Source organism: Pelophylax lessonae (genome assembly GCF_965119305.1).
Source record: "Pelophylax lessonae genome assembly, chromosome: 3".
Taxonomy (NCBI): domain Eukaryota; kingdom Metazoa; phylum Chordata; class Amphibia; order Anura; family Ranidae; genus Pelophylax; species Pelophylax lessonae.
The window spans coordinates 321,661,706-321,687,266 of NC_138770.1; the positions used below are offsets into that span (position 1 = coordinate 321,661,706).

The following is a 25,561-nucleotide window of genomic DNA, read 5'->3' on the forward strand; positions in this document are numbered from 1 at the left end:
GACATCAAACACACAGACTTAACAACTCATATAAACACTTCTCCAAATTCCTTCAGTTGAAAGTTGTTTATGCATTTTCTTGCTTGAACTGCCCATTATAAACCCCCCCACAACATTTTTCGTTCAATACATTTATATTGATTTTCCAAGTAGTTTTTCAAATATACACATACAGAGTGTGCAAATATTAATCCAGTGTTTACAATATAAGACGCTTGAGATTGTACATGATCATAAGCATGCCATTACAGAAACAGAACTACAACAAGCATGAAAGCAGTGGTCTGTATTGGAGCTAGGAAACCAAAGTATAAGGCTGCAGCCGCTGAAGGTAGGGGGCAAGCCCCCCCTCAACATCATACTGGGATTTAAATCAGGGCTTTCATTACACCAGTCTAGAACTATCCATTTTTTTCAACCATTCCTTGGTCTATTTGCTTGTGTGCTTTAGATCATTATTGTGTTGAAATATCTATTTCCAGTTCAACTTCGGACAGATGGTCTCACGTTCTCATCAAGCACACTTTGATATGATGCAGAATTCATAGTTGACTTTGACCACAAGCTGCCCAGGCTCTAAAGCAGCAAAGCAACCTCAAACCATGACATTTCCACCACCATGCTCCTCCGAAAATGCTTACTTAAGTTTGCGCCAAACATGTCTGCTGGTACAGCTCTATCTTTGATTCATAAGCCCATAGCACATATTTCAAGAAGGCCCTGCATGTTCAAAGGAAGACAGCAGTCTTACTTTAACGTTTTTGGACAGCAAAGGCTTTTTCTTGGCACAATCAGGTTAAATTGGTTTAAGCTCTTTATAACTGGAGATGCATGCACTTTGGCACCAATTGCTGCAAGAATTACCTGAAGACCCCAGGGATGCAGGGTTTACATATTGTTGTTGTTGTTATTACAGGATTTATATAGTGCCAACAGTTTGTGCAGCACTTTACAACATGAGAGCAGACAGTACAGTTACAATACAGTTTAATACAGGGGGATTTAGAGGGCCCTGCTTGTTAGAGTTTACAATCTAGGAGGGAGGGTCAAGTGATACAAAATGTAATAGCTGTGGGAGAGGAGCTGATAAAGAACAAGTTCAGTTGTTAGGTGAACATGGGATAGGCTTCTCTGAACAGATTGGTTTTCAGGGATCGTCTAAAAGCAAACAGGGTAGGAGATAACCAGAGGTGACAAGGGAACTAGAAAGCAGGAGGTCTTGGGAGAAACAAAGAGAATTATTAGCTTGGTATCTTGAGTCTAGGCTACTGATGTAGCTGGAAGCAGAGTTGTAGATGGCTTGGTAAGTTGTTGTTAGTATTTTGAACTTAATTTGTTGGGTGAGTGGGAATGGAGGGACTGACACAGAGGCACTGAGTGGTTGGTAATGTGGATGAGCCTTACAGCAGCATTCATAATGGACTTAAGGGGGATATCCTATGTAAAAGTAAGCCAATAAGAAGGGAATTGCAGTAGTCGAGGCGGAACATGAACTAGGAGCTTTGTGGTATCGTTGGTTAGAAAGGGATATATTTTGGAGATGTCACGGAGGTTGAAGCAATAAGATTTGGACAGTAAAAGGATAGTTCAGAGTCCAGGATTACACCTTAGAACCTTGGCATGTGAGGATGGGCTTATAGTTGTGCCGTCGATCTTGAAAAAAAAATGGATTTAGTGTCTGGGGGTCTAAAAAGTGTACCTGTGAAGTTTCAGCTCTGTAGCATGTGCAGAACCAGAAAAAAAAGATCATTTGTATTAGGTCACTTATAGAACAGGGATATGGCTCCGCTATTTTCACACCTTGCCGGTTTTGTAGCAAGCGGTTTTTTGGGCATTTTTTGGGGGTTATCGGAGGCAGGCATAAGATCAGAACTTCTGTGTAGGGGTATATATACACACACACTTATATGTATATATACACCTACACATATATAGGTGTGAAAGTAGCAGAACACTATACTTGCGCTAATGAAATAATTAACACCAATATGTCTCTGCTCCTATCACACCTATATATGTGTACGTGTAAAATACATATAAGTGACCATTTGCCGGAACGTACACTTATATGTATTTTACACACACATATATAGGTGTGATAGGAGCGGAGACATATTGGTGTTAATTATTTCATTAGCGCAAGTATAGTGTTCTGCTATTTTCACACCTATATGTGTGTAGGTGTATATATACATACATGTGTGTGTATATATACCCCTATACAGAAGTTCAGATGTCATGCCTACCTCCAAAGACCGCAAAAAAATGCACAAAAAAACCGCCTGCGCCAAAAAAAAAAACACCCAGGTGTGTTACTGCAGGCTTTATTTTTTGGGCATTTTTTTGGGGTCTTTGGAGGCAGGCATGACATCTGAACTTCTGTATAGGGGTATATATACACACATGTATGTATATATATACCTACACACATATAGGTGTGAAAATAGCAGAACACTATGCTTGCGCTAATGAAATAAATAACACCAATATGTCTCCGCTCCTATCACACCTATATATGTGTATGTGTATATATACATATAGGTGTGTGTGTATATATCCCCCTACTCAGAAGTTCAGATGTTTTGCCTGCCTCCAAAGACCCCAAAAAATGCCCAAAAAAAACCCCCTGCAATAACACACCTGGGCGTTTTTTTTTTTTGGCGCAGGCGTTTTTTTGGGCATTTTTTTGGGGTCTTTGGAGCCAGGCAAAACATCTGAACTTCTGTGTAGGGATACATATACACACACACTTATATGTATATATACACATACACATATATAGGTGTGATAGGAGCGGAGACATATGCCTGTTAATTATTTCATTAGCGCAAGCATAGTGTTCTGCTATTTTCACACCTATGTATGTGTAGGTGTATATATACATACATGTGTGTGTATATATACCCCTATTCAGAATTTCAGATGTCATGCCTGACTCCAAACTTGTCCTCAAAAAAGCCCTATGAATGCCTGCAGCAAAAAGCAGGCTGACCGGTGAGAAGCCATATCCCTGCTCTGTAGGTGACAAAAGAGAAACAATCTTTTCTCTATAGCGGTCACCCTGAAATGGAAGGGTTTTGTCACCCTGCCATAGCAGTCAGAGTCAGTTAACCCTACACTACACTACGGTCCCCTTACACTTAAAACTTTCCCTACAGAACTAGATTATTAAAGCTAACTAAAGTGGAAAATAGCACCCTAACTACACCAGATATCCCTTTCCTCACACTAAAAATTACTAAATGACACTTTGTATCAGAAGTCACAGAACTGCTTCCACTCTCTTTCATGTCCCTGTATTACAATGATAGGAATTTGGCGGGGGCTATCTTATATACTGGGGGGCGTATTCACTAATGATTGGCCTCTGGACCCCCTAGTGACTCCAATCACATTCCTAGCATTCTCCTGCCCCCTCAATTGGTTTTTACTGATGGTTCTGGTCCAATCACTGGCTTTTAAAGCCCATTTCCTGTCCCATTGCATTTTGGTCGGTTCTGGTTGCCGAATTCCGAACTTTTTCAGCAAAAAGTTCGGAATTCAGCCGAACCTCGAACAGCCAATGTTCGGGTCAAACCGATGGTCGACCTGAACCGTTCGATCATCCCTAATCTTGACAGAGAGATCAGGGGAAGGGGCATGTGGGGGAGGAAAAAGTATGAGTTTGGTTTTGGATAGATTGAGTTTGAGGAAGTGGTGTGACATCCAGGCTGATATGTCTGTTAGTAAATTAGTGATACCTTGGGAGACCGAATGAGTGAGCTGAGGGGTAGAGAAATAAATTTGGGTGTCGTCAGCATAGATATGGCATTGGAAGCCATGGGGGCTGACCCAGGGATGAGGTGAAAAAAAAATAATTAAAAGCTGACCATTTTGTCATTGTTAAAGCAGAATTACATCCATCGATTTAACTATTTCCCAAAACTTTTACATGAAAGACATGCCGTGAATGATAACTCTCACAATTGTCTGTGATCTCATTGAAACTGTCAAGCCATCAAATGGCTGGTGTCATAATTGATTACATGTGCAGCACCAAATATAAAAATAAAAAAAATTCTAATTTATGGATTGGTAAGCTGCACTATATCAAATTTTCACTTGTTGGAAAATATACACTTTAATCTTTAGGTAGGTAGTGTTTGGATGAAGATCTAATGTTTTGTTATTTAAAGTGGAACTTTAGTTAGAAAATGAAAATGATGTCCTGATAGATCACTTCAGGTTGGCCCCTTTTGCAGGTGTAAATTTGTAAAACATTAAAAATAAGTGATTATACTGTTTAACATCCTTTACTTTAAAAGTAAAAGATTAAAAAAAAAAAAAAAACATTTTCATCTTTTGCACCATGCTCTACACATGCTCAGGTGTTCTCTATTCTTGAAACTTTGCCTAAAATCAGAGCTACTAGAGGCTGATCAGCTGACAGCTTTAATTACTTGCTGACCGCAATATGTATATACTGTATATGTTACAGTTTGCAAGTGGTTTACCGTGATTATGGCTAATGCTATCAGCCATAAGCCCCGGTATTTTTTCTCAGCTGGCAGCTGGGTTATTTATTACTTGCAAAAGTTTTTTATTTTGTAAGACATATGTAGATTAATAACATACAATCTCAGGAAATATTGCATAAGAAAGGTATACAATGTGTCATATACAGAGCCCTCTCGGGAAGGGACTTTGTAATGATAACAATGGCAACAATGCAATACGAGATAGGCATGGTTACTAAAACAGTATTACTAAAACGTCTGAGGATCAGAACAGAATCCCAGCCCGCAAGCAAAGCACAGAAAAATATAACCGTGGACCTCCATGTAAGTTACAAATGCCCTCTGTAAACCAGGAAGGGGAACCCCCCCCCCTGAATCTTATGAACTGGGGTTGCATATAATCACCCTCTGAAGATATAGGTCCTGAGAGAGGTAGATACCCTATAAGCCACAAGAAAGGAGGAAGTATGGAATATCCGAAAGGAAGAAAAGGAAAGGAAAAGAAGGAAAGAACACAAGAAGAGAAAGGGGATAGGAGAAAGGATGGAGATGCTGGAGTGGATGCAAGAAGGGATCGGGTGGAGAAAATACAAAACACAGACAATTAGGATGAGGGAGGTGAGATGTACAGACGCCAGGGTTCCCATACTGCTTCAAATTCCGCTTGCTTGTCACAGAAGATGCTGACCATCTTCTCCTGGGTCATGATCCAAGAGATTTTGCGTTTGGTCGCCCCCATTGAGACCGAGGGGGACTTCCAAGCCCGAGCCAAGGTAAGCTTCCCCCCCAACAACATGAAATGCATGAGCTTCAAACTGGTTCTGGGCCCTTTTACACCAGAGCCAAGAAGCAGTGCTACTTCCGGGGTCCTGGGAGCCGGAAGCCCGGTAACTTTGCGGATCAGACTAAACAATTTATTCCAAAAACTACGGATACGCGGGCATTCCCACCAAATATGGAGCAAGGAACCCTGATGTCCGCACTCGCGAAAGCAAAGAGGATCAGTCCCCGGGTACATTCTGGCTAGACGGGTGGGAACAAGGTACCAACGCGTAATAATCTTAACATTGGCTTCAACTAGAGATATATTCAAGATACCTTTAAAAGCCCTCCGGAAAATGGAGTTCCAGGTGTCCGGTTCCCACGATAGCTCCAGATCCCTTTCCCAGGAAAGGGCGTAACCGGGCTTGTCAGGTGAGTCGATCAAAGCCCTGTAAATCAATGAAATACCTCCCCTCTGGACTTGAGCTTGTGCACACCAGCATTCATATGAAGTGGCCCGGGGTTCAACATCTGAACCTGCGACCATAGATGATAGGAAATGTCTAATCTGGTGCAACCTAAATTTTTCTGAGGAAGGCATATCAAGCTTACTCGTACAGTGTGCGACTGACAAGGGGCCCTGAGGTGAGAGGAAGTGTCCTATCCTGAATAGTCCCTTGTTGGTCCACCATCAAAAAGCCCTTATGTTTAGTCCCGGAACAAAGTCCGGATTGTTAAAAATATGTGTCAGGGGTTTGTGAGCCGAGATAAGTGTAGGATGTGTATATAGTCTATCGCACAGCGCTAATGAGTGAGAGAGGGAAGGTGCCAATACAGGAGGTCTCCTACTTGGAGGAGCCCAAACCAAGTAATCTATGGTGTGATTAGGGACCGATTGTCGTTCCATATCAACCCAATCCGGTCTGCCCCCCATAGCATATACCACCGAGAATTGTGCCAGTTGGGCTGCCTGGTAGTATCTCCAAAGCAGGGGGACCCCTAGGCCCCCCTGTAAGCGGCTTCTGAAGAGGACCCTCCGCGGGAGTCGGGGACCTCTGGTGCCCCAAATAAACTGAACCATCTTGGATTGAAGACTCTGCAATTTCCCTTTAGTTACCTGTATCGGGAGTGATCTAAAAAGGTACAATATCCTGGGGAGAAGGTTCATTTTAACAGAATGAACTCTTCCCAACCAGGAAACGTTCCCTCTGGCCCAAAGTTCCATATCGGTAGACAATTTAGCGAACAGAGGCGGGTAGTTGGCTTGGTACAAAGAGGAGATGGAGGCGGTCAAATTGACCCCCAGGTACGGGATAGAGGTGGTGGCCCAGGAGAACGGAAAATTTTCCCGGAGGGTCTGCAACATTGATTGCGGGAGACTGACGTTCAAGGCTATTGACTTAGAGAGATTTACCTGGAGGCCTGAGATTTTCCCAAACTCATCCAACAGTCGGAGAAGATTGGGACTAGTAATGAGCGGTCTCGAGAGGAAAAGAAGAAGGTCATCAGCGAACAATGCGCACTTGTGTTCTCTACCCCCGCACGAAATCCCTTTAATATCAGGATGGCTTCTGATTGCTATAGCCAGCGTTTCGATGGCCACCGCAAAAATGAGGGGGGACAGTGGACATCCCTGTCTGGTCCCCCTGTGTATCGGAAACGCGTCCGAATAGTGGCCCTGCAGTTTCACGTGCGCAATAGGAGAAGAGTAGAGGGCTCTTAAGGTGTTTAGGAAAGAGGGGCCAAAACCCCACCTGCTCAAGACATCAAACACATACGGCCATTCAACCGTGTCAAAGGCCTTCTGGAGGTCCAAGGAAAGGAGGAAACCCTGTTGGGGTCTCCCTCCATCCCAGGGGGCCCCCAGAAGAGAAATGATGTCCACAGCCCTTCGGATCTGGTCAGGTCCCTGCCTCCCCGGCATGAACCCCACCTGATCTTTGTGAATATAGCGGCCTATAAAATCCGCCAACCTATTGGCCAATATTTTCGTCATAATTTTTAAATCGTTATTAATCAGTGAGATTGGTCTATAATTTTTAACGTCAGAAGTATCCTTGCCCGACTTCGGGATAACCGAAATGTATGCGGTATTGGCCGAAGCCTCTAATTGCTGTCCCTGCCTAAGGGAATTAAAAAAACGCGCCAAATGCGGGGCAAGCACTGGACCAAACGCTTTATAATAACCCGAGGAAAACCCATCAGGCCCGGGGGCCGAACCTTTTTTCAAATGCTTAATTACCTCTAAGATTTCTAGCTCCGAGATGGGGGATTCCATGGATTTCATATGAGCCTCGGAAATACTAGGTAATGCCAGGCCATCCAGGAAGGCCGTCCTGCCCTGGATGGTCGCTCCCTTTACTAGGAGTGTACAACTGAGAGTAGAATTTGTAAAAAGCGGTCATAATTTTTTGTGGGTTCTGAGTCATGGATCCATCCGAAGTCTTAATTTTGGGAAAAGCATAAGATCTGGGCCTGGGGGAAAGTTTAGCAGCTAGCCGGGGTCCTATTTTGTCGGTTTGGTAATAGAACTGTGCAGAGGACCAACGTAAACTTTTCTCTGCCCGGGTGGTAAGAGCCATGTTCAGGGCCAGACGACCCGCTTCCAAACACTGTCGCGACGCTAGAGTTGGTTTTTTCTTATGTGCCCTAGACACTTCCCGGAATTCCTTCTCCAGTTTAGCTATATCAATTTGATTTTCCCGCTTAAGTTTCGCCGCCAGCTGGATAAGCTTACCCCGCATGACAGCCTTATGAGCAGCCCACACGGTTTCTGGTGAGACCCCGCTTTGAGCGTTCAAATGAAAGTATTCAGTAATGTATTTTTCCAGCATATTGCAGAGAGAGGGATTACTGAGCAAAGATTCGTTCAGATGCCACCTGCGCACCCCATCCCGTGATCTAGGGGACAGGAGGTCCAAGATGACCACGGAGTGATCCGAAAGAGGGGATTCCCCAATATTCGCTTTAACGGCCAGAGGGACCTCAGCCGATGACAAGAAAATGTGGTCAATCCTGGCAAATGTGCCATGAGGGGCAGAGAAATGTGTGTATTCCCTGGAGGAAGGGTTGAGTTCCCGCCATATGTCTATCAGACCCAGTGAGTTAAGTTGCTTAGCGATGGTGAGACCACGTTTGGGTGGCCCCAAGACCCTAGGGCGCCTAGGGCTGGACTTGTCCAACATCTTATCAAAAGACGTGTTGGAGTCACCCCCAACTATCAAGGTACCCGTTAAATACGGTTCAAGCTTCGCCCACATTCTGGTGAAAAACCTAGCCTGTCCCTGATTGGGGGCATAGTAGGACACAAACGTGTAGGAAATCCCCTCCATTGTCCCTGACACCAGAATGTATCTCCCTTCCGGGTCTCTAACTTCTGATGTGGGGGAGAAGCCCAAGTGTTTAGAAAAGAAAATGCCAACCCCTTTTGTCTTATTAGCTGCGTTAGCCAGGAAGAACTGTGGACATTTGGAGTGTATGAATTTAGGCAAATAAGTATCAGGGAAGTGGGTTTCCTGGAGCAGGAGCACTTCAAATTTTTGGGAGTGTGCATGTTGAAAATATTTCCGTCTCTTAACTGGGGAATTCATCCCCTGAACATTGTGCGATGCAATTTTTAGAGGAGCCAGAGATGGTTTACTAACCGCCATAAATCCAGAGAGGAGCTATAACGCCAATGAAGGACCCACCTGAAGTTCCGAGGAGTTCGGGAAGTCGGAGGAATCGGAGCACCATCACAGCAGTCCACCCACCGTCTGAAGAGGAGACAGAGTCCACTCCAGCATCTGAAGAGAAAGCAGACAGATAAGAGAGAGAAAGGCAAAGAAGAAGAGAAAGAGACGGGGAAGAGGAAGACCAACCCAGAGGCCCCTGAGGCATGTAAGCCAGGGGAGCCCCCTGTCCCCCCAGGTCCGGGCCAGGCCCGCCTAGGCCCAGACCATGAGACAAGCAAAAGTTACCTGTCCGTGAAAGTTGCAGACAGACGTCTGACGCCGCCCAGGGCATATTACACTGGACGGGGTCAGAGGGAGGCGCAAAGCTCGCGCCCCAGACCTACCCGGCCCCAACCCAAATGCTATGATAATGAACATAAACTTAAATACAACATTGTGGTGAGAACCAGGGCCAACCATCCGACCCAAACCCCCCACCCTCCAAACATGTATGTCATTCCGGATGATGAATCAAGGAGTGATGAATCCCTCTACTTCCTCTGGGAGGTGGTGGAAGGACCCGGGCAGAGGCTATACCAACCCAACGGGCGTCAGCCAACAAAACCATGCGACCCCTAGGTCGTCCACCAACCCCCCAAAGCAAAAATGTGACTCCCACCGCAAGGATGAGGTATGGGGGATATCGAGCAAGAAAAGAGCCGTACAGCAAGATTTCAATGTACGGCCAACCTGTAAAAAAAAAAAAAAATAGCAACAGATAGCAAGAATTTAACCAACTTAACACACCCGGCCTGATCCCAGGCCTGAAATTAACCGGGAACAGAGTTCAAAAAAGAGTCCAAGGAGTCCCCTATCTGAGAAAAAAAAAATGAAAACATTTCTCAGAGAGAGGAGGTGGAAGAAAAATTTGGAACACAAAAAAAAGGGGCTGGAAAGCAGTTCAGGTGACATGCGAGTCCTTGGATCGCTTAGATTGCTTCTTCACCCACGCCTGGGCAATGGGGCTGGCTGGAGAAGGCCTTTTGGATGGGCCAGCTAGAGCCGGGGATGTAGAACGTGAAAGTTCCAGGGAGATGATGCCCAATTGTAGAAGGAGTTTTTCGCCTTCCTGAAAGCTAGAGAAACCAAGTGTCTTACTCTTGTAGGCGAAAGAAAGACGAAATGGGAACGACCACCAGTACTTGATTGCCTTTTGGGTTAAAGCATGTAGAAGCGGTTTAAGAGAACGCCTTTTCTGGATCGTCAGGGGCGATAAGTCCGCGAATATTTGGACCGGGTGTCCTTGAATTTCCAGACGATCAGAGGACCTGGCCAGTCGCATGACTTCTTCCTTTACTTTATAAAAGTGTGGCTTTACCACAATGTCCCTGGGGAGATTATCCTTCCGGGGTGCTTGAAGGGCCCTGTGTGCCTTGTCTAACTCCAGCCTATGTGCTGGGATGTTGGGAATCAGGGAGGCAATAAATCCTTGGACAGCGTCATGGACATCCTGAACTGCTTCAGGCAATCCTCTAATGCGAAAGTTGTAACGCCGTGAGCGATTTTCAAGGTCATCAATTTTGGAAATGGCGGTTTCCAGGCGATCTGTTAGATCCTGAATGCGGTCAGTGTTTTGGTTCGTCCTGGAGACTGTTTGGTCCATCTTGGACTCCATGATTTCAATTCTGGAACCCAGGTTTTGTAGGTCTGCTTGAATGGTGTGTGTGATTTGGCTTGCTGTCTGCGCTAAGCCATCAGACAGCATCTTAGAGAAGGCCGACATCATAGCATGAAAGTCCAAAGAGTGAGCAGGGGGAGTAAGCTCAGAGAGGTTGGATACTGAGGGGCTACACTGTAGGCCTCGGACTGGGGTATGGAGTAAATCCCCTAGGGTGTGCCTGATGAGCGACTCTGTGGAGGTAGGGGATGGGACCGCGATGATGCTGGTACTTACTGCGCCTTCCGGGAGTGCATGGGGGGTTGGGAGACCCCCTCCGTCGCTGTCCTCCATCCCCTCCGTCCCGGGATCTTGATCCTCCAGCGCGGGCGGCGCCATCTTGTGTAGGCCTGGAGCCTCCGCTCCGAAGCCCGGGTTGCGGGAGAGATCCCTGCGGACCGTCCCCGAGGCCATAGAACTGATCCTTGGTGTGCCCCGAGTTGGATGGTGGGGTCCTGTGTCGGCTGCGCTGTTCAATGTGGCTGTATGGGGCTGGATGGTCTGGGGCGAGACGGAGCCTCGGAGCTAAGCGGCCATCTCCGCTGCTCCGCGCATGCGCACTGAGAAGATATCACTTATATGTTTCATCGACTGTAATTCATTAATTTGGAATGCAATTTAGAGGCATAGATAAGTCTGTGAGGACGTTATGATCTCTCAGGGTGAAGCTTGTCAGAATTTCTGCTTGCTCAGAAATGATATTGAATGAGATCAGGAAGGCAAATTGTAAAGGTGGATTGAGGAGAGAGGGATCCACTGTTTAGGATAGATTGTAGCTGAGGCAGAAAGCAGGATAGGCTGGGCTTGAGCAAGTGAAGGATGGCAAAAAGTGAAGAATTCAGTGCCTACCCAGTCCACCGTGATATATGGATCGTCCCTTTAGGAAAAGTCCTGGATGCAGTGTCTGCTAGGCCTCAAACCTGTTTGCCTCCCTGCAGCGTGTATTTCGGACCAAAAAGCAGGATGAAGGTTCCAGGGAGGATCAGATTAGCTGTGGGTACACCGACTCTCCACCCAGGTGATCCTGGGAGCCGGATGGCTGCAGATTGGGGAGTAAGGTAGGCAATGCTCCTCTCTTGCCGATCCTGCTCAAACCCCTTTTTTGTAATCAACCCCGCAAAATATAGGCATCGGCCGATACCTATGCTCCCATAGGGCAGCTGGGGTGAGTGATGGGGCTCAGGATGATGTCCGGCAGCAAGATTATGGTGGATTGCCTCTTAGGCCTAACTAGGCCGCAATTGTAAATCTGCTCCCGGTGGCTCGATTTTGAAAATAATTGGATGATCGTGTCCCCCAGGGTCCTGAGAGGCTGGATGGGGCAAAGATGCGCTGCTCAGGTCCGTATTTAGAGAGGATTGCCGCGGATTAGCTATGAGATCGGCGGCGCTCCTCTCCAGTCCGCTTCCAGCCTACTCTGCAAATTTTTTTTTTCAGCTGGGTTATTTATTAAAGCTAATTAGCCACTGGATCGCTTTCCGAAGTGCGGGAGGAGACGTCCCCCACTCCAGCCACTCGCTGGTGTTTCTCGGGCTTACCATTTTTACTGACATGCCCGAGAAATTATCTCACGGTACGGCTGGCTGGTCACAGAGGCAGACAGAGACCAGATCATCTCTGATCGCCTCCATGGCCTTGGAGGACCAGAGCAGCCTCATGATGTCACTTACTGTCTAGGGTGGAAGTAAACCTTTTTTTTTTTTTTTTTTTTTAAGCAAAAGATCTTTTTTTTTTTTTTTAATCTTTTACTTTTATAGGTAAAGGAGAGATTTGGGATCTTTTTGACTCCAGATTTCTCCATAAAGGGGACCTGTCTTTTTTATTTCTATTACTAAGGATGTTTACATTCCTTGTAATAGGAACAAAAGTTATAAAAAATCACCTATGGAGATTTTTAGGTACTGTAGTATGTCCCCATTCCACAAGTATGTGCAATTTTAAAGTGTGACATGTTAGGTATCTATTTATTCAGCATAACATTATCTTTCATAATTTACAAAGAAATTGGGGTATATATTGTTTTTTTTTTTTAATTCATTAAAGTATTTTTTTTAAAAAAAAAATTGTGTTTGAAAAACCGCTGTGCGGACATTGATGGCTGTGTGTTGAGTTATTTTGAGGGGACAGCAAATTTACACTGTTATACAAGCTGTACACTCACTACTTTACATTGTTGCAAAGTGTAATTCCTTCAGTGTTGTCACATGAAAATATATAATAAAATATTTACGAAAATGTGAAGAGTGTACTCACTTTTGTGAGATATTGTGTGTGTGTGTGTGTGTATATATATATATATATATATATATATATAAACAGTGCCTTGCGAAAGTATTCGGCAATTTATGTCCCTAGAATACCTGGAGGTGTTACTTGGACTTCTGTATGTGGCCAGGCTGTTTAAAAGTCTCACTCATATGGTATCGCCATACTCAGGACCAGTAGCAGAATGTGTTTTGGGGTGTCATTGCAAGTATGCCTATGCCGTGTGCGAGAAGTAACTTTTAATATGACAATTTTGTGTAAAAATAATAATAATACAAATAATCATTTTTTTCATTTTCCTAAGAATTATGGGAAAAATTAATACTTCAAAAACCTTGCCATGCCTCATACTAAATACCTTGGGCTGTCTAATTTAAAAAAAAATGGGTCATTTGGGGGGTATTTGTACTGTCCTGACATTTCAGGGCCTCAAGAAATGAGATAGTCTGTCAGTACATCAGGTGTGAGCAATTTTCAATGATAGGTACCATAGCTAGTAGACTCTATAACTTTCACACAGACTAAACAATATACACTAATTTGGGTTATTGTTTAACAAGGATATGTAGTAGTATACATTTTAGCCCAAGTTTATGAACAAAAATTACTTATTTGCAAAATGTAATAATAGAAACTAAACAACAGTGTTTTTTTCCAACTTTTCACGATTTTTTCGCCTAAATCGCAAAAAATAAAAGAACCCAGTGGTGACAAAACACCACCAAAAGAAAGCTCTATTTGCGTGAAAAAAATAAATAAAAACATTTTTTTGGGTACAGTGTATCATGACTAATTGTCATTCAAAGTGTAGAGCACTAAAAGCCCCGTACTGAAGTGGCTAATCATATGCTCAGTTTAAATTGTCAATGTTTCTATGTTTGTGTACTTGTTTTTTAACCCTTGTGCAGGCAACATTTCTGTTCTTTCTTCTATTAGAAATTGTCAAGGTTTACACGCTTAAAAGTGTATGTGAACACAAACAATGAACTTCTCTTATTTGCTTTTGCTCTGTTATCTATACCATTTAGAGTTTTGTTATAGCTGTTTGATAGAATACCAATGATTTCTGCCAAAATTCTTGTGAGCTGATAACGTCCCATGCTTACTGCCTTTGCTGGCGTGTTTTTACCTAGGACAGGAAATTACTGGCAAAACCCACAAATTAAAATAAAGGGAACAAGCTTGAAATATTACATAACCGTTCTTGATTTCAGATATTCTTTAGAATTTTGGATCTTATTTTACAATGAAGGGTTGTTTACTGCTTATAATTGAGCTTTAAGAAAAAGCTATTTACTAGACTCATATAGTTTTCATGCAGCCATTTGAAAGGCTAAGTGGCATCACAGAGAACATCCTATACTATAGCCCAGAGCCACTACCTAGTAGACTGCACTGTGTTCAGTCAAGAAAATAGCTCCTCCATTTCAGAAGTTTTATAATGTAGCTGAACCTGAGCTGTCTCAAAATTGCATGAAATACTTTCTGAGTTCTCACACTCACAAGATGTCAATTTTAGTATACTAATTCTTATAGCTTTTTGCTAGTTATTCTTAACTTCTTTATTAAATTAGGTGGAAGCGGCTGATTCGGATACAGAAAGCAAAGGAAGAGAATATCATTCTGTCGGGGTACAAGTGGAAGACGAAAAAAGGTATAATCCACTATGAATCATGCTGTGCAATTTTCTGATGGCTATTTTACCACTTAGTCTTTGGTTGTTGTTTATTATTGTTATATGACCCACACCGATTGCTTTAGACACCTACAGATTTTTAAAAAAAATGCAGTAAAAAAAAAAAGAATAAAAATGTTGTAAAGCAGTAACCTAAGCTTTCTTAACTGATTTGATTTTTATTTAGTAAATTCTGACTATAAATTATGATTGCTTTTTTCAGTATTAAACTGAGCATGCTTTTTTGCTGTTTTTTTATTTTTAAAAGGCATTTTAATTATTTTAAGGCTATATAAACTAAATTAGGCATAGTCTTTTTTCCTTCCTTCCTTATTTCTACCATTCTCTATTTTTTCCCTCTCTCACACACTCTTTTTCATTTTCATTCACTTGTTTTCTCTCTCTCTTTATTTAATACCTAATCTTAGATTCCATTTCTATATAGAAACCTGGTATTTATGATAGTTATTTACCATATGAGGACACATTATATTTCCTATATTCTGCCCAACACTCAAAGTTCTGTTCAAATGTGCTAACCATCAAGCCTGGCTCCAAATTTAGTAGGACCTCTTAACGGCTGAAAAATGTTACCTTTATTTCCACATTTCTTGGTGATTATGTTGTCTTTCTAGAAAATGTTAGAAATATTTAGAGCTTGATGGCATTTACATGACATTGTACCCTTTACATTGCTCTTTCATCCTAAGCCCTCTTTGCACTGATGTTACATGAAAAATATTGTGTTGTTCTAGCAGTGTTCTACCCACAGCTTGACCACTTTCCTGAAAGGGGGGCTACTGGTGAACTAAATACTATTCTATAGGTTTTTACATCCCTGATGGCCCATCCATTGTTTAAGCTACAACAACTCTCTGACCACAGACATATGCTTTGAAACATTGTCTTTTGAGCAGGGCTTTTTTTCAGATGGAACTTGGTGGAACTCAGTTCCACCAAGTCTGGCTCAGGTCCTTCAGCTTAATACAGCAATAAAAGTAAGACATGTGGAAGATGGTGGAGCTTTTAGGAGGTGGGGAGAAGATAGGGACAGTGGAGATGGGATTGCATGCAGAGGTCAGAGCTGAAGAGGGGTGAAGGTGACATGTGGATGGAGGATGCAGAAGTAAGCAACTGTGGAAGAAGGCTAAACTCTGCACTCTGTGTGTAGCTCACCCCTGAACTCTGCACTGTGTATGTAACCACTCTATCCCCCCCCCCCGAACTTTGCACTTTGTACGTAATGCGGTACAGGTATTTAAGTGAAATTTGACAAAACCCACTATTTGATGTGGTTGAAAGGAGGGGGGGGGGGGTGTCGTGGTTGAGTACCTGTACCTATTTTCTGAGAAAAAAAGCCCTGCTTTTGAGACTTGCAACTCAGTAAAGATACGGTATATCTCCTTGTAACTGCAACTGGAGTTTATGAAATGTAATCACTTTAGAAGTGGGGGAATCATCCTGGGGTTTACAAACGTTGAACTCTCGTTGCTATTTCCTGGTAAATTATATTCTAAGTCATCCAGCGCAGCTTTTAAAATGGAGAGAGAGGGGGGGCAGGGGTCAGGACTGCTGCCAGGAACCACATTTGAATAACAATACGAATAAGACCATATCCCTATGTAAAGTATATGTCTGCCATATACAGTGAGTGAAAAAAGAATTCCCTTGCTGATTTTGTACATTTTCTTACTGACAAAGAATTGACCAGTCCTTAACTTTAATGGTAGATTTATTTTAACAGTGAGAGACAGAAAACAAAAGAAAATCCAGAAAAATGCATTTAAAAAAAGGTTATTAATTGGTTTGCATTTTAATGAGTAAAATAAGTATTTTTCCCTCTCAAAGGGAGTGCTCCTAATCTCAGCTTGTTGCCTGAATAAAAGACACCTGTCCATAGAAGCAATCAATCAAACAATCAATCAGATTCTAATCTCTCCACCATGGTTGAGACCAAAGAGCTGTCCAGGGATGTCAGGGACAAGATTGTAGACCTACACAAGGCTGGAATGGGCTAAATGACCATCGCCAAGCAGCTTGGTGAGAGCGTGATAGCAGTTTGTGCGATTATTCGCAAATTCGCAAATAGGGGAAACACAAAATAACTGCCTATGACTCCAAGAACACCATTTCCTTCGACAATTATGGAGGTGGAAACATTATGCTTTGTGTGTGTTTTTCTGCTAAGGGGACAGGACAACTTTACAGCATCAAAGGAATGATGGTTGGGGCCATGTACCGTCAAATCTTGGACGAGAACCTCCTTCCTTTAGCCAGGACATTGAAAATGGGTCGTTGATGGGTATTCCAGCATGACAGTGACCCAAAACACAGGGCCATGGCAGCTAAGGAGTGGCAAGAAGAAGCACATTAAGGTCCTGGATAGTCTTTATCTCATTGAAAATATGTGGAGGGAGCTGAAGGTCTGAGTTGCCAAACCTTAGTCTCAAAACCTTAATGACTTGGAGAGGATCTGCTAGGAGGAATGCGACAAAATCCCTCCTGAGATGTGTGCAAACCTGGTGGCCAACTGCAAGAAACGTCTGACCTCTGTGATTGCCAACAAGGGTTGCCACCAAGTACTAAGTCATGTTTTGCGAGGGGGTCAAATAATTATTTCACCCATTAAAATGCAAACCAATTTATAACTTTTTTGAAATGCGTTTTTCTGGATATTTTTGTTGTTCTGTCTCTCACTGTTAAAATAAACCTTCCATTAAAATTATAGACTGATCATTTCTTTGTCAGTTTGCAACGTACAAAATCAGCAGGGGATCAAATACTTTTTGCCCTCACTGTATACCCGAACTAGATTATGTAAGAGAATGTGTTCCTCAATATATTTGGATACTTGCATTTTCATTGTAAACTTTCAATGTTCAAATTTAAAGAGAGTGACATTGATCTTCACAATAGACAATACAAGAGAACTTACAGCACTTCTGAAAATCTAAGCCAACGTACTATACATTATGTAAGATGCTAGTATCTGTTGATCTCTCTATGCTTTCATCTGTTTAGGCAAGGACGCTTTAAAAGGTCAAATAGTGTGACTGCAGCTGTACAAGCTGACCTTGAATTAGAGGGCTTCCCAGGTCACATCACAATGGAGGATAAAGGTCTACAGTTTGGGTCTTCATTTCAAAGACATTCTGAACCTAGCACCCCAACTCAGTATGGTGCAGTAAGAACAGTACGGACTCAGGGACTGTTTAGTTACAGAGAGGATTATAGAACCCCAGTGGATACATCAAATTTGCCCCCACCAGACCCATGGCTGGAGCCTACTCATGAACCAGTGGACTCAGGACGAATATCTCCTAGTCGACAAGATGGCACATGGTTTATGAAGTTGCTCCATGCAGAAACTAAAAGAATGGAAGATTGGTGTAAGGACATGGAGAGGGAAGCAGAGGAAAATGACCTTTCTGAAGAAAGTAAGAAACCACTATATTTATATATGCACAATATGCACACACTTACTCATATTATTGTACAAGTAGGATTTTTGATTTTAATTTGTGTCAAACAGGCTTTAGGGCTTACTGTTGTAGGATGTGATATAGAAATCATGGTAAGATATATGTCTGCACTGAAAAAAGTTACTCTAGTTTGATTTTAGGACATTGCTAAGATGCTCCCAGCCATTACAGCTCATCCCACCATCACAGAAGCAAACTCTCAAACTCCCATGCATGTGTGGTCCACTATCTCATCTGTAACAGCATCACTCAACTCAGAATTTAGGAGACAGGAGACAGAGAGTGAGCACATGCAAGGGGGTTTCAAGAATCATCTGGGAGGATCCTAGCAATGACCTAGAAACACAGCAGGATGGGATGATGCCATCTCCAGGAGTTTTTCCAGAGGTGCATAAATGGCCCACACCTACTGTATAACAAGGGTATGATACAACTTTCAACATCAAAGCTGCACAGTTTGTTTTTATCTACAGGCAACTCTTACCTTCATAGGCAGTTCGTTTTTGGTAAAAGTGAACTAACCCTTTAATACAAGTTTTAAGCTTTTGGTTGAACAGCACAATACACCTATTTGTGTTTAACCACTTGCCTACTGGGCACTTATACCCCCTTCCTGCCCAGGCCAATTTTCAGCTTTCAGCGCTCTCACGCTTTGAATGACAATTGCGAGGTCATGCTACACTGTACCCATATGAAATTTTTATCATTTTTTTCACACAAATAGAGATTTCTTAGGTGGTATTTAATAACCTCTGGGTTTTTTATTTCTCACTAAAAAAAAAAGAAAAAAGACAGAAAATTTTGAAAAAAACAAAGTTTTTCTTATTTTCTGTGAGTAAATTTTGAAAATAAATACATTTTTCTCCTTCACTGATGTGCACTGATGAGACGGCACTGATGGGTACTGATAGGCTGCACTGATGGGCACTGATGAGGTGGCACATATGGGCACTGATGAGGTGGCACTTATGGGCACTGATGAGGTGGCACTGATGAGGAGGTACTAATATGCCACACTGATGAGCACTGATAGGTGGCACTGATAGGCAGCACTGATGAGCACTGATAGGCGGCACTGATGAGCACTGATAGGTGGCACTGCTGGGCACTGAGAAGTAGCACTGCTGGGCACTGAGAGGCGGCACTGATGGGCGGCACTGATGGGCACTGAGAGGCGGCACTGATGGGCACTGAGAGGTGGCACTGATGGACACTGATGAGTGGCACTGATGGGTGGCACTGATGGATACTGACGGGTGGACTAATGAGCACTGATGGGCAGCACCATCAGTGCCCACACTCAGTGCCCATAGTGCTGCTAGTCAGTGCCCATCAGTGCCTAGATGAGCAGGCACTGATGGGCACTGACTGGCATCACTGTGGGCACTGATGGGGGGCACTGATGGCGGGCACTGTGGGCAGTAATGGCATTTTTTTTCTCTTGTGTAATCAGGGCACTGGTGATCAGTGCCCTGATTACATTCCTCTGTGTTCCCCTTACCGCTGATGGCTCTCCTCTTCCTCACACTGCAGTCTCTGTGTGAGGAAGAGAGCTGGCGATGAGAGATGATCTCCTATGTTTACATAGGAGATCATCTCTCATTGCACGGTCCGATCACGTGGTAAATGGCCGCTCTGATTGGCCATTCACCACGATCTGTGATTGGCTGTGTCCAAGGGACACAGCCGACACAGATTTTTCCCGATGCGCGCTTGCGGGAGCGCGCGGGGAGCCTGTCTCTGGAAGGCCGTTTAAAGACGGCCTCCCGGAAATTCGAGTCCGCGCTGTAGCCGTCTATCGGCTATAGCGCGGGCGGCAGGTGGTTAATACTAATGAAAGTAATAGAATCAAGGTTCTAATTGTTGATAATTAATACTACATCTGTTGTGGCCCACACCGAACCTCTACCTCTTATGGAAATGCCTACATATGCACAACATACATGTCATCACAGTAATAGGACACTGGTATTATTTGAAGATGTAAATGAAAGCCTACTCAAAATGAAGCTAGATAAAAAGTCTGACTCAACTCCGGTCCTTATCAAACCTCAAAAATTATTAATTGTAGGATTTCTCAAATCTAAAACAGCCATGGTAATGATTGAGCATGTGATATTATTTAAATCACCTAATATTATAAATAAAAAACACAGGGCTTGTTAGGGGTACTTAAAGATTACAGAAAAGAAACACTGTTCTAAAGAAATGATATCACTTTACAAGAACTGTAGCTGTAGACCTGTTTGTGCTGCATATCAAAATTTCAGAATTAACATCTAGTTGTGTATGTATAGTTTACAATATAAACCAGTATAATAGGTTTCACTAGTTTCTCCCTCACCCTTCTGGCAGCTGATTAACATAAAATTTCTTAAAGCCGCAGTAAACCACAGCAACAACAACAAAAAAAATTGTCCCCAGGCAGTCATAATAAACCTTATGAGTGTAAGTCATAATGTGCTGGTATGCACTGCATACTACCATATTATGACAGACTTACCTCAAAACTAAGCCCTCTGCAGCACGCTGTCCTCGTTGTAGGCGCTTCCTTTTTTATCCGGTCTTTCTGCCTGGTTCGCAGGCTTCAGTGGTATAAATGACGAGCCACGATGACATCACTCTCGCGCATGGGTACAGAAGTCCCATTTTACGTCACAGAGCACATGTGCCGGTGACATCACCGGCTGCTTTTAAAGTAAATATCTCTTAAACCGTGCACATTTAGAAGATATTTACTGTAGCTATAGGTAAGCCTTCTTATCAGTGGCGGCCGGTCCATAAGGGGCACAGGGGCCCGCCCCTTCAAAGTTCCCAAAGTTAGTTTGCCAAAGAAGAAAGGCTGAGGCTCTAATTAGCTTGATTCAGGTTGTCCTCAGGGTGTAGAGCACTGTGCCCTAAACCATCCACTTTTTATTCTAGTGAATCAATATTCGAAATTGTGTCACTTCCGGTTTCCGGCTTCTCGTCCCGTGGAGACGATACTGCCGGGGGGAAAGTGGTGGACAAGGTAATGCAGAGGGGGCAGCTATGGATTGTATTGTCTGTGTGATTGCTGCAATATTAACTGTATGGGAGTGCAGACCTGGAGGGGTTTGTTTACCCCCAAAAATGTTTTGGACTAGCCCCTACTGCTTCTTATAGGCTTACCTATAGGTAAACCAAGGGTGTTTACTGCCAATTTAATGTACACAAACTATGGTGGCATAATAACATCACATTCAAATTCTAGGGAATCCCAAAGCATACGATGGAAGTGTTGAGATCTGTAATTGTGTGATAGTTTTATAATAAACAGTCCAAGGCTTCTTTAATCCCTTAGTGAGAATTGACACTTAAATAATTTATATCTAGATTTGTGTTAAAGCTTTAGATTTCTTGCTGGATCCACATAATTACTTCATTCAATTATATGTAGTATGTAATCTTTCAGTAAGCCCTTGCAAAGAAGCCTTCGTGTTATCTTATGCAGGAAAGACAATTAAGCCCCACTTGATAGATAATGTTTGACGGAAGAAATTCCGCCTACAGACTGACAAAATTTATTACATATGATATGCTACAGAGCATATCATTGAGATTCAGCTACACAAGCACTAGACAGAAACATGAACCCAATATAGAATAAGAAAATGTAAATGTGCTGTGGTGGGTACTATGCGAGCTCATACCTTGTGATACTGTTAACCAAACCAACCAATGTACGTGAAGCATTAAAAGGACCACCACAACAAGACAGAATTATTAGCATGTAGCATATCTGTTGGCAAACTGGGCTGAATGAAGTCTGATATTGTCAGTAGGAGAACCCCCCCCCCCCCCCCATGTCAGTGGGAGTAATAAATGCCCTTGCATCAATAGCCACTGGTGGTAATAAATGCCTGTGTAAGCTCAACTTGATAGATAACGTTTGACTGAAGAAATTCTGCACACAGACAAACAAAATGTATTACATGTGATATCTATGCTGTAGAGCGTATCATTTAGATTTTGTTAAATAAATGTCCAAAGCTCCAGGTAAGCTCGAATCACAGGACTCCACTTAGCCAGCATAAGAAGGTGTCAGCCCAGATACCAACTGCATCACAATAAATATATCTGAACAGCTGCGCACCTAGGATCCTCATAAGGTTATGTATGAGGAGACATTGAACTGCATGTGAATTGTGTCAACCATCTCTCCAACAACAGCAATTTCAAACATACAGCCCATACAAAGGTATGAGCTGAAAGCCAGAGGACATGTCTGCATGATATACTGATTGTGAGTGCAATGCTTTCCAGGCTCCTGCAGGAAAAATATTAAATGCACATTTTTCTTTTGCAAAATTATATGTATTTATTATTTTTTCTGCAAAGGTGTACTTAGCCTTTAAGTATACACCTCTCACATTTTGTAAATATTTTATTATATCTTTTCATGTGACAACACTAAAGAAATGACACTTTGCTACAATGTAAAGTAGTGAGTGTACAGCTTATATAACAGTGCAAATTTGCTGTCCCCTCAAAATAACTGAACACACAGCCATTAATGTCTAAACCGCTGGCAACCAAAGTGAGTACACCCCTCAGTTAAAGTTGTGCCAAATTAGCCATTTTCCCATTCTCGTTGTCATGTAAGTCGTTAATGTTACGAGGTCTCAGGTGTGAATGGGTAGCAGGTGTGTTAAATTTGGTGTTATCGCTCTCACTCTCTCATACTGGTCACTGGAAGTTCAACATGGCACCTCATAGCAAAGAACTCTCTGAAGATCTGAAAAAAAGATTTGTCGTCCCAGAAGGAAGTCTCTTCTAAAGATGATGCACAAGAAAGCCGGCAAACAGTATTCTGAAGACAAGCAGACTAAGGACAAAGGTTACTGGAAAAATGTCCTATTGTCTGATGAGACCAAGATAAACGTATTTGGTTCAGATGGTGTCAAGCATGTGTGGTAGGAAACAGGTGAGGAGTACAAAGAAAAGTGTGCCTTGCCTACAGTCAAGCATGGTGGTGGGAGTGTCATGTTCTGGGCTGCATGAGTGCTTCCGGCAATGGGGAGCTACAGTTAATTGAGGGAACCATGAATACCAACATGTACTGTGACATACTGAAGCAGAGCATGATCCCCTCCCTTCCAAGACTGGGCCCCTGGGCAGTATTCAAACATGATAATGACCCCAAACACACCTCCAAGAGGGCCGTGCCTTGCTAAAGAAGCTGAGGGCAAAGGTGATGGACTGGCCAAGCATGTCTCCAGACCTAAACCCTATTGAGCATCTGTGGGGCATCCTCACACGGAAGGTGGAGGAGCGCAAGGTCTCTAACATCCACCAGCTCTGTGATGTCATCATGGGAGGAGTGGAAGAGGTCTCCAGTGGCAACCTGTGAAGCTCTGGTGAACTCCAAGCCCAAGAGGGTTAAGGCCGTGCTGGAAAATAATGGTGGTCACACAAAATATTGACACTTTGGGCCAAATATGTACATTTCCACTTAGGGGTGCACTCACTTTTGTTGCCAGGGTTTTAGATATTAACGGCTGTGTATTGAGTTATTTTGAGGGGACAGAAAATGTACACTGTTATACAAGCTGTACACTCACTACTTTACATTGTAGCAAAGTGTAATTTCTTCAGTGTTGTCACATGAAAAGATATAAAAATATTTCCGAAAATGTGAGGGATGTACTCACTTTTGTGTGATACTGTATTTCCATGTCCAGAAATCACATTTTGGATGTATCTCTGAAATCAAGACGTGTTACAGTGTAGAATTATACCATCTCCTTGATGCATTTTATAGGAAAACCTGGTTCTTTAATTAGGGGTTTCAGTTTAGGTGCTGAATCAGCAGAAGTATAGATGTAGGAACAATAACTCAAAATACACATCAAAGTTTAACGATCATACTGTATAGTATGTATCAATAGAGTTACTTTTTTGTTTGTTTAAATGTGTAGCCGTATGTTCCCAATCATACACATCTCTCCATGGACCATTAGGGATATTGTATTGGAGTTTTGATTACTACTCTACATAAAATTTCAACCCAAAGGGTATATGTTGCATAATATTCTTTTAAAACCAAGATCTTTTCAAATCATTCAAGTACTCGGGTACAGAGATTTACCATTATTACTTTATACCAACAATTGATCTGTCAGCATTTTACACATACAGTATATGTGTGGAAAATAATAAATAAAAAAAAAGAACAACTTAGTTTACCCAAAACTACCAGGGGATAACCTCAACTCATCTAGATTTAAAATAACTTCAGTATACTTACAGATATTTCAGTCTGTAACACTGTAATTTAGTAACCGCCAGTTCCAAGTGAAGCCATCACAGAAGTAAAGGAATCCCTCTAATTCCTACTCTCTGATATATCCATCATTGTTTTATTTTGAATTAAGATATGTATGGGTTATTCCCCTATAATTTACAATAAACTGAAATGAGGTTTCATTCTTTTTCAATACAAGCATGTAGGTGTAAAACAATCACTGATGGGAACTATATAGGACTAGTGGTAATCCCTTTGTATCCAAGGGAGTTCTTATATGATATAAAATTATATTATCTTGGTTTAAAAGCTATAATATACAACGTATACCCCTTGGATTGTAATTTTCTGTGGAAATGTAACCAAAGCCTCCATGCAATATCCCTAATGGTCCCCAGGAAGATGTCTGTAATCAGGAACATGTGGTTGCACATTTAGATGAATAAATATTATTTCAAGTAATTATTTCTATTGATATTGATATATACTATATGCCGGGATTGTTAGAATTCAATGTGCATTTTGACATCTTCCTCATACATTTATTCTATTTTAGGTATAGCTAAACCAATATCCCATATTCCTAAGGATGCAAGTTACTCTAAGAAATTTAAAGAGCAAATATTAGATATTTATACACTGGATTTCATCTGGATTTTCTGCATTTATGCATCTGGATTTCAAGGATGAGATATTACTTTTAGTCATGGAAATATACATTTAAAACATGTTAACAGATTTGTGTTCAAAATAAGAAATATGTGGGTGCAAACATGATGTATGAAGGTACAAGTCTTGCTTTGATTCATGTTTTTTGAATTGTATTTTGTTTTTAATTAAAATTTAAAAATTAGTGAATATTTTATATATTCATTTATCTTTGTATGTACCTAAGGGGTGCCTGAAATGTCATTATTTGGGGCAAGGTTATTGTACCAAAATATTTAGGGATGTTGGTGCCATGTATAGTTTTCCATATAAACGTAGAGAGTAGAGATGGGCCAAATATCCCCCTTTTCGGTTTGCAGGAGAAGTATTTGGCCATAAAAGGGGTATGGGGGTCTGGGTACTGCCCAGGGGGACATGTATTAATGCACATTTTTTTAAAACAATTATGGATTTTTTCATGAGCAGTGATTTTAATGATAATAAAAGTGCAACAATAAAAACTATTCCTTTAAATATAATGCCTGGGGGGGGGGGGGTCCCCTTAGTCTGCCTGTAAAGTTGCGCATCTGTACCATGC

The 25,561-nt window shown here is 42.3% G+C and overlaps 1 protein-coding gene across 8 annotated transcripts in view; it reads left to right on the forward strand.

The window, feature by feature from the left end:
* The window catches only part of DLGAP2 (DLG associated protein 2), a 1,392,398-nt gene that overhangs the window by 1,328,872 nt on the left and 37,965 nt on the right, over positions 1-25,561 (forward strand). For all 8 annotated transcript variants that reach the window (XM_082249548.1, XM_082249549.1, XM_082249547.1 and 5 more), the window contains 2 exons: positions 14,468-14,547; positions 17,590-18,005. In XM_082249548.1, the coding sequence (XP_082105674.1) occupies positions 14,468-14,547; positions 17,590-18,005 (496 nt within the window). The remainder of the gene's footprint in view (positions 1-14,467; positions 14,548-17,589; positions 18,006-25,561) is intronic.